General features: G+C 44.5%; 1 protein-coding gene across 1 annotated transcript in view; it reads left to right on the top strand.

Annotated features, from left to right (window-relative positions):
- Positions 1-489: 489 nt before the first annotated feature.
- The window catches only part of LOC115166957 (fibrillin-1), a gene marked incomplete at its 3' end in the record, with an annotated part of 21,737 nt that continues 12,607 nt past the window's right edge, over positions 490-9,619 (top strand). Inside the window, 2 exon segments of the mRNA XM_029720933.1 lie at positions 490-832; positions 1,119-1,507. Coding sequence (XP_029576793.1) covers positions 1,254-1,507 — 254 coding nt within the window.

Below are 9,619 nucleotides of genomic sequence, written 5' to 3'. Positions count from 1 at the left end.
TCAACCTGCTCAAAGACACAACAGGTGTCCTTACATGACCATCTTCCACCTCCACACTGTTTGTAAAAACTGTCTTCTGTGGTTTTACTCAATATTGTCATTACATTTACGCTGTGTGAAGCTTGCACAGTGGACAGACTATGTAACATAAATGGTAATTATGCAAAATGTAAGGTATGTGTTCTGAGATTAGGCTTGTCCTGGTTACACTGTGCTGTAAATATCATGGATGAGTTTTGCACTTTGCTCTATCACACGTAGGCCTATTTTACCTGCTGAAAACAAAGTAGGTGTCTTTACTCTTTACATTATTCTAACAAACATCTAAGTCCTAATGCTGTATGAAATGTCTCACCCTCTGTCGTTGGTTTTATGCTATGGCGCTATAACATTAACTGTGTGTTTGTAACTGTAACAGTAGTGGACCCTTGTTTGACTGGAATGTATGTATCGCGAGAGGACAAAAACCTTTTGGGGAAAGTTGAGGAGGGCAGGGATGGGGAGTGAGTGAGTTTGGCTGTGTGAGAGACAGGGAGAGAAAGAAAGCAGGAGAGAAGGAGAGGGTAGAAGACTTATCTTCTCCACGGCTACTGTAGAATGTCTCAACGCCTCTGATCACGCCATACAGAATCAAGACATCCTGATCATCTCGGATGTGTCGGATTAATAAAGAAAAAACACAATGCTAGACTATTGACAATTTGATTTTGTCACTGGAGGTTGTTTTCCATTATTCTTCTCCTTTTCTTGAAGTCGTTTATTCTGGAACAGCAAGTACGTGGGGTACTGCGCCTGGTCTGCTTTGACGACTGTCTCCAGCTGTGGAGAGAAGGTAGGCATTTTCTCCTGCGCAATTGCACAATGCTTTTTGATTTTAATTAAAACAAACTTGAAGTACCACTTATTTCTTATTGGACTATTTGTATTATTTATACAAATGATTGTTAGATAGTTCGTCTGTAACCTCAACATCTGGCAGAGATGCATTCCGTGCAGACAGTCGTAGTGTCTATAGAAAACTATCATAGCCCAGTTATTTATTTCCAAATTGCAGCATCTTCTGCGCTGCACATTTCTCTGCTTGTTTCTGAAAAACAATCTGATCTTTTTTTTTGCAGCTTGACTCGGGACTATTTCCCTGAGCCCCGGTTGGATTTAGGAGAAACGCGACTTAAAACCGAAAAGACAACAGTTTTTTGGACCAAAAAGGGGAGTTATTGTGAACTCGTGAGAAGATCACCAGGCCTGTAGCAATGTGTCGGGGGCGGCTGGTGAGGCTCGCGGTGGGACTGGTGGCGGTCCTGTCGCTGTGGACGGAGCCTGGCGGGGCTGAGGCTGAGCAGGCTGGGCAGGCTGGGGGAACCGGAGGAGAAGCTAGACTTACCGAAGGAGAGCTGGTGTCTTTGCCGTTATTAACTGTAGACAGCGAGCCGGCCAGGCAGACTCCGACCCAACCCAGAGCCAGCCGGGCCAAGCGGAGGGGAGGAGGGACAGACGTCCTCAAAGGGTAGGCAATGGCTCTATCTATTATCACTTATCCCTTATGAGACAGTCACCAGCACCTTACCTTAATTTACACCTTGTAGGCATAGTCTAATGAAGTTGTTACTAATTGTCTGTCATTACTACATCATTATAGTCATACGTTTTTAAACATATGTCTTCTGTGGGTAGTTAACCTGTCACAGTGTCATGCATGTTGTCCTACATTATATATCACTCTGTATTGATGGGGGAGAAGTTAGTTGCTTACTTAATCTATCTACAGGATTATAAACATCCTCATTCTCCCTCACTAATGCATGTTCAATAAGAATCTGAGACTTTAGAAATGGTATTGTTATGCTTATTGTATTGTCTGTTGTAGCAACCTGCCAAACCTGCCTTCTCCTCTGTAGCCTACTGCTGTGGTCTAATAATAAGGTCATTAACTGTAGGTCTACTGCTGTGGTCTACTAATCAGGTCATTAACTGTAGGCCTACTGCTGTGGTCTACTAATCAGGTCATTAACTGTAGGTCTACTGCTGTGGTCTACTAATCAGGTCATTAACTGTAGGTCTACTGCTGTGACCTACTAATCAGGTCATTAACTGTAGGTCTACTGCTGTGGTCTACTAATCAGGTCATTAACTGTAGGTCTACTGCTGTGGTCTACTAATCAGGTCATTAACTGTAGGTCTACTGCTCTGACCTACTAATCAGGTCATTAACTGTAGATCTACTGCTGTGGTCTACTAATCAGGTCATTAACTGTAGGTCTACTGCTGTGGTCTACTAATCAGGTCATTAACTGTAGCCTACTGCTGTGGTCTACTAATCAGGTCATTAACTGTAGCCTACTGCTGTGGTCTACTAATCAGGTCATTAACTGTAGGCCTACTGCTGTGGTCTACTAATCAGGTCATTAACTGTAGCCTACTGCTGTGGTCTACTAATCAGGTCATTAACTGTAGGCCTACTGCTGTGGTCTACTAATCAGGTCATTAACTGTAGGTCTACTGCTGTGGTCTACTAATCAGGTCATTAACTGTAGGTCTACTGCTGTGACCTACTAATCAGGTCACTAACTGTAGGTCTACTGCTGTGACCTACTAATCAGGTCATTACTACCTCTGTAGGTCTACTGCTGTGGTCTACTAATCAGGTCATTAACTGTAGGCCTACTGCTGTGACCTACTAATCAGGTCATTAAATGTAGGCCTACTGCTGTGGTCTACTAATCAGGTCATTAACTGTAGGCCTACTGCTGTGGTCTACTAATCAGGTCATTAACTGTAGGCCTACTGCTGTGGTCTACTAATCAGGTCATTAACTGTAGGTCTACTGCTGTGACCTACTAATCAGGTCATTACTACCTCTGTAGACCTACTGCTGTGGTCTACTAATCAGGTCATTGACTATAGGCCTACTGCTGTGACCTACTAGTCAGGTCATTATTACCTCTGTACGCCTACTTCTGTGGTCTACTAGTCAGGTCATTACTACCTCTGTAGGCCTACTGCTGTGGTCTACTAATCAGGTCATTAACTGTAGGCCTACTGCTGTGACCTACTAATCAGGTCATTAACTATAGGTCTACTGCTGTGACCTACTAGTCAGGTCATTACTACCTCTGTAGGCCTACTGCTGTGGTCTACTAATCAGGTCATTAACTATAGGCCTACTGCTGTGGTCTACTAATCAGGTCATTAACTATAGGCCTACTGCTGTGACCTACTAGTCAGGTCATTATTACCTCTGTACGCCTACTTCTGTGGTCTACTAGTCAGGTCATTACTACCTCTGTAGGCCTACTGCTGTGGTCTACTAGTCAGGTCATTACTACCTCTGTAGATCTACTGCTGTGGTCTACTAGTCAGGTCATTATTACCTCTGTAGGTCTACTGCTGTGGTCTACTAATCAGGTCATTACTACCTCTGTAGGCCTACTGCTGTGGTCTACTAATCAGGTCATTACTACCTCTGTAGGTCTACTGCTGTGGTCTACTAGTCAGGTCATTACTACCTCTGTAGGCCTACTGCTGTGGTCTACTAATCAGGTCATTACTACCTCTGTAGGCCTACTGCTGTGGTCTACTAGTCAGGTCATTACTACCTCTGTAGGCCTACTGCTGTGGTCTACTAGTCAGGTCATTACTACCTCTGTAGGCCTACTGCTGTGGTCTACTAGTCAGGTCATTAACTATAGGCCTACTGTTGTGGTATATTAGTCAGGTCATTACTACCTCTGTAGGCCTACTGCTGTGGTCTACTAGTCAGGTCATTATTACCTCTGTAGGACTACTGTTGTGACCTACTAATCAGGTCATTAACTGTAGGCCTACTGCTGTGGTCTACTAATCAGGTCATTAACTGTAGACCTACTGCTGTGACCTACTAATCAGGTCATTAACTGTAGGCCTACTGCTGTGACCTACTAATCAGGTCATTATTACCTCTGTAGGCCTACTGCTGTGACCTACTAATCAGGTCATTAACTGTAGGTCTACTGCTGTGGTCTACTAATCAGGTCATTAACTGCAGGTCTACTGCTGTGGTCTACTAATCAGGTCATTATTACCTCTGTAGGCCTACTGCTGTGGTCTACTAGTCAGGTCATTACTACCTCTGTAGGTCTACTGCTGTGGTCTACTAGTCAGGTCATTACTACCTCTGTAGGCCTACTGCTGTGGTCTACTAATCAGGTCATTATTCTCTCTGTAGGTCTACTGCTGTGGTCTACTAGTCAGGTCATTAACTATAGGCCTACTGTTGTGGTCTACTAATCAGGTCATTAACTGTAGGCCTACTGCTGTGACCTACTAATCAGGTCATTATTACCTCTGTAGGCCCTACTGCTGTGACCTACTAATCAGGTCATTAACTGTAGGCCTACTGCTGTGACCTACTAATCAGGTCATTATTACCTCTGTAGGCCTACTGCTGTGACCTACTAATTAGGTCATTAACTGTAGGTCTACTGCTGTGGTCTACTAGTCAGGTCATTACTACCTCTGTAGGTCTAGTGCTGTGGTCTACTAATCAGGTCATTAACTGTAGGCCTACTGCTGTGACCTACTAATCAGGTCATTAAATGTAGGCCTACTGCTGTGGTCTACTAATCAGGTCATTAACTGTAGCCTACTACTGTGGTCTACTAATCAGGTCATTAACTGTAGGCCTACTGCTTTGACCTACTAATCAGGTCATTACTACCTCTGTAGGCCTACTGCTGTGACCTACTAATCAGGTCATTACTACCTCTGTAGGCCTACTGCTGTGGTCTACTAATCAGGTCATTAACTTTAGGCCTACTGCTGTGGTCTACTAATCAGGTCATTAACTATAGGCCTACTGCTGTGACCTACTAGTCAGGTCATTATTACCTCTGTACGCCTACTTCTGTGGTTTACTAGTCAGGTCATTACTACCTCTGTAGGCCTACTGCTGTGGTCTACTAGTCAGGTCATTACTACCTCTGTAGATCTACTGCTGTGGTCTACTAGTCAGGTCATTATTACCTCTGTAGGTCTACTGCTGTGGTCTACTAATCAGGTCATTACTACCTCTGTAGGCCTACTGCTGTGGTCTACTAATCAGGTCATTACTACCTCTGTAGGCCTACTGCTGTGGTCTACTAGTCAGGTCATTACTACCTCTGTAGGCCTACTGCTGTGGTCTACTAATCAGGTCATTACTACCTCTGTAGGCCTACTGCTGTGGTCTACTAGTCAGGTCATTACTACCTCTGTAGGCCTACTGCTGTGGTCTACTAGTCAGGTCATTACTACCTCTGTAGGTCTACTGCTGTGGTCTACTAGTCAGGTCATTAACTGTAGGCCTACTGCTGTGGTCTGTTAGTCAGGTCATTACTACCTCTGTAGGCCTACTGCTGTGGTCTACTAGTCAGGTCATTATTACCTCTGTAGGTCTACTGTTGTGACCTACTAATCAGGTCATTAACTGTAGGCCTACTGCTGTGGTCTACTAATCAGGTCATTAACTGTAGACCTACTGCTGTGACCTACTAATCAGGTCATTAACTGTAGGCCTACTGCTGTGACCTACTAATCAGGTCATTATTACCTCTGTAGGCCTACTGCTGTGACCTACTAATCAGGTCATTAACTGTAGGTCTACTGCTGTGGTCTACTAATCAGGTCATTAACTATAGGCCTACTGCTGTGGTCTACTAATCAGGTCATTAACTATAGGCCTACTGCTGTGACCTACTAGTCAGGTCATTATTACCTCTGTACGCCTACTTCTGTGGTCTACTAGTCAGGTCATTACTACCTCTGTAGGCCTACTGCTGTGGTCTACTAGTCAGGTCATTACTACCTCTGTAGATCTACTGCTGTGGTCTACTAGTCAGGTCATTATTACCTCTGTAGGTCTACTGCTGTGGTCTACTAATCAGGTCATTACTACCTCTGTAGGTCTACTGCTGTGGTCTACTAATCAGGTCATTACTACCTCTGTAGGTCTACTGCTGTGGTCTACTAGTCAGGTCATTACTACCTCTGTAGGCCTACTGCTGTGGTCTACTAATCAGGTCATTACTACCTCTGTAGGCCTACTGCTGTGGTCTACTAGTCAGGTCATTACTACCTCTGTAGGCCTACTGCTGTGGTCTACTAGTCAGGTCATTACTACCTCTGTAGGCCTACTGCTGTGGTCTACTAGTCAGGTCATTAACTATAGGCCTACTGTTGTGGTATATTAGTCAGGTCATTACTACCTCTGTAGGCCTACTGCTGTGGTCTACTAGTCAGGTCATTATTACCTCTGTAGGACTACTGTTGTGACCTACTAATCAGGTCATTAACTGTAGGCCTACTGCTATGGTCTACTAATCAGGTCATTAACTGTAGACCTACTGCTGTGACCTACTAATCAGGTCATTAACTGTAGGCCTACTGCTGTGACCTACTAATCAGGTCATTATTACCTCTGTAGGCCTACTGCTGTGACCTACTAATCAGGTCATTAACTGTAGGTCTACTGCTGTGGTCTACTAATCAGGTCATTAACTGCAGGTCTACTGCTGTGGTCTACTAATCAGGTCATTATTACCTCTGTAGGCCTACTGCTGTGGTCTACTAGTCAGGTCATTACTACCTCTGTAGGTCTACTGCTGTGGTCTACTAGTCAGGTCATTACTACCTCTGTAGGCCTACTGCTGTGGTCTACTAATCAGGTCATTATTCTCTCTGTAGGTCTACTGCTGTGGTCTACTAGTCAGGTCATTAACTATAGGCCTACTGTTGTGGTCTACTAATCAGGTCATTAACTGTAGGCCTACTGCTGTGACCTACTAATCAGGTCATTATTACCTCTGTAGGTCCTACTGCTGTGACCTACTAATCAGGTCATTAACTGTAGGCCTACTGCTGTGACCTACTAATCAGGTCATTATTACCTCTGTAGGCCTACTGCTGTGACCTACTAATCAGGTCATTAACTGTAGGTCTACTGCTGTGGTCTACTAGTCAGGTCATTACTACCTCTGTAGGTCTAGTGCTGTGGTCTACTAATCAGGTCATTAACTGTAGGCCTACTGCTGTGACCTACTAATCAGGTCATTAAATGTAGGCCTACTGCTGTGGTCTACTAATCAGGTCATTAACTGTAGCCTACTACTGTGGTCTACTAATCAGGTCATTAACTGTAGGCCTACTGCTGTGACCTACTAATCAGGTCATTACTACCTCTGTAGGCCTACTGCTGTGACCTACTAATCAGGTCATTACTACCTCTGTAGGCCTACTGCTGTGGTCTACTAATCAGGTCATTAACTATAGGCCTACTGCTGTGGTCTACTAATCAGGTCATTAACTATAGGCCTACTGCTGTGACCTACTAGTCAGGTCATTATTACCTCTGTACGCCTACTTCTGTGGTTTACTAGTCAGGTCATTACTACCTCTGTAGGCCTACTGCTGTGGTCTACTAGTCAGGTCATTACTACCTCTGTAGATCTACTGCTGTGGTCTACTAGTCAGGTCATTATTACCTCTGTAGGTCTACTGCTGTGGTCTACTAATCAGGTCATTACTACCTCTGTAGGCCTACTGCTGTGGTCTACTAATCAGGTCATTACTACCTCTGTAGGCCTACTGCCGTGGTCTACTAGTCAGGTCATTACTACCTCTGTAGGCCTACTGCTGTGGTCTACTAATCAGGTCATTACTACCTCTGTAGGCCTACTGCTGTGGTCTACTAGTCAGGTCATTACTACCTCTGTAGGCCTACTGCTGTGGTCTACTAGTCAGGTCATTACTACCTCTGTAGGTCTACTGCTGTGGTCTACTAGTCAGGTCATTAACTGTAGGCCTACTGCTGTGGTATATTAGTCAGGTCATTACTACCTCTGTAGGCCTACTGCTGTGGTCTACTAGTCAGGTCATTATTACCTCTGTAGGACTACTGTTGTGACCTACTAATCAGGTCATTAACTGTAGGCCTACTGCTGTGGTCTACTAATCAGGTCATTAACTGTAGACCTACTGCTGTGACCTACTAATCAGGTCATTAACTGTAGGCCTACTGCTGTGACCTACTAATCAGGTCATTATTACCTCTGTAGGCCTACTGCTGTGACCTACTAATCAGGTCATTAACTGTAGGTCTACTGCTGTGGTCTACTAATCAGGTCATTAACTCTAGGTCTACTGCTGTGGTCTACTAATCAGGTCATTATTACCTCTGTAGGCCTACTGCTGTGGTCTACTAGTCAGGTCATTACTACCTCTGTAGGTCTACTGCTGTGGTCTACTAGTCAGGTCATTACTACCTCTGTAGGCCTACTGCTGTGGTCTACTAATCAGGTCATTATTCTCTCTGTAGGTCTACTGCTGTGGTCTACTAGTCAGGTCATTAACTATAGGCCTACTGTTGTGGTCTACTAATCAGGTCATTAACTGTAGGCCTACTGCTGTGACCTACTAATCAGGTCATTATTACCTCTGTAGGTCCTACTGCTGTGACCTACTAATCAGGTCATTAACTGTAGGCCTACTGCTGTGACCTACTAATCAGGTCATTATTACCTCTGTAGGCCTACTGCTGTGACCTACTAATCAGGTCATTAACTGTAGGTCTACTGCTGTGGTCTACTAGTCAGGTCATTACTAGTTCTGTAGGCCTACTGCTGTGGTCTACTAATCAGGTCATTAACTATAGGCATACTGCTGTGGTCTACTAATCAGGTCATTATTACCTCTGTAGGCCTACTGCTGTGGTCTACTAGTCAGGTCATTACTACCTCTGTAGGCCTACTGCTGTGGTCTACTAGTCAGGTCATTACTACCTCTGTAGATCTACTGCTGTGGTCTACTAGTCAGGTCATTATTACCTCTGTAGGTCTACTGCTGTGGTCTACTAATCAGGTAATTACTACCTCTGTAGGCCTACTGCTGTGGTCTACTAGTCAGGTCATTACTACCTCTGTAGGCCTACTGCTGTGGGCTACTAGTCAGGTCATTACTACCTCTGTAGGCCTACTGCTGTGGTCTACTAGTCAGGTCATTACTACCTCTGTAGGCCTACTGCTGTGGTCTACTAGTCAGGTCATTATTACCTCTGTAGGACTACTGTTGTGACCTACTAATCAGGTCATTAACTGTAGGCCTACTGCTGTGGTCTACTAATCAGGTCATTAACTGTAGACCTACTGCTGTGACCTACTAATCAGGTCATTAACTGTAGACCTACTGCTGTGACCTACTAATCAGGTCATTATTACCTCTGTAGGCCTACTGCTGTGACCTACTAATCAGGTCATTAACTGTAGGTCTACTCCTGTGTTCTACTAATCAGGTCATTAACTGTAGGTCTACTGCTGTGACCTACTAATCAGGTCATTAACTGTAGACCTACTGTTGTGGTCTACTAATCAGGTCATTATTACCTCTGTAGGCCTACTGCTGTGACCTACTAATCAGGTCATTAACTGTAGGTCTACTGCTGTGGTCTACTAGTCAGGTCATTACTACTTCTGTAGGCCTACTGCTGTGGTCTACTAGTCAGGTCATTAACTATAGGCCTACTGCTGTGGTCTACTAATCAGGTCATTATTACCTCTGTAGGCCTACTGCTGTGGTCTACTAGTCAGGTCATTACTACCTCTGTAGGTCT

The sequence above is a fragment of the Salmo trutta genome, chromosome 29, assembly GCF_901001165.1.
Source record: "Salmo trutta chromosome 29, fSalTru1.1, whole genome shotgun sequence".
Taxonomy (NCBI): Eukaryota; Metazoa; Chordata; class Actinopteri; order Salmoniformes; family Salmonidae; genus Salmo; species Salmo trutta.
The sequence above is the reverse complement of the archived record's forward strand: the minus strand, read 5'-3'. Positions and strand labels throughout refer to the sequence as shown.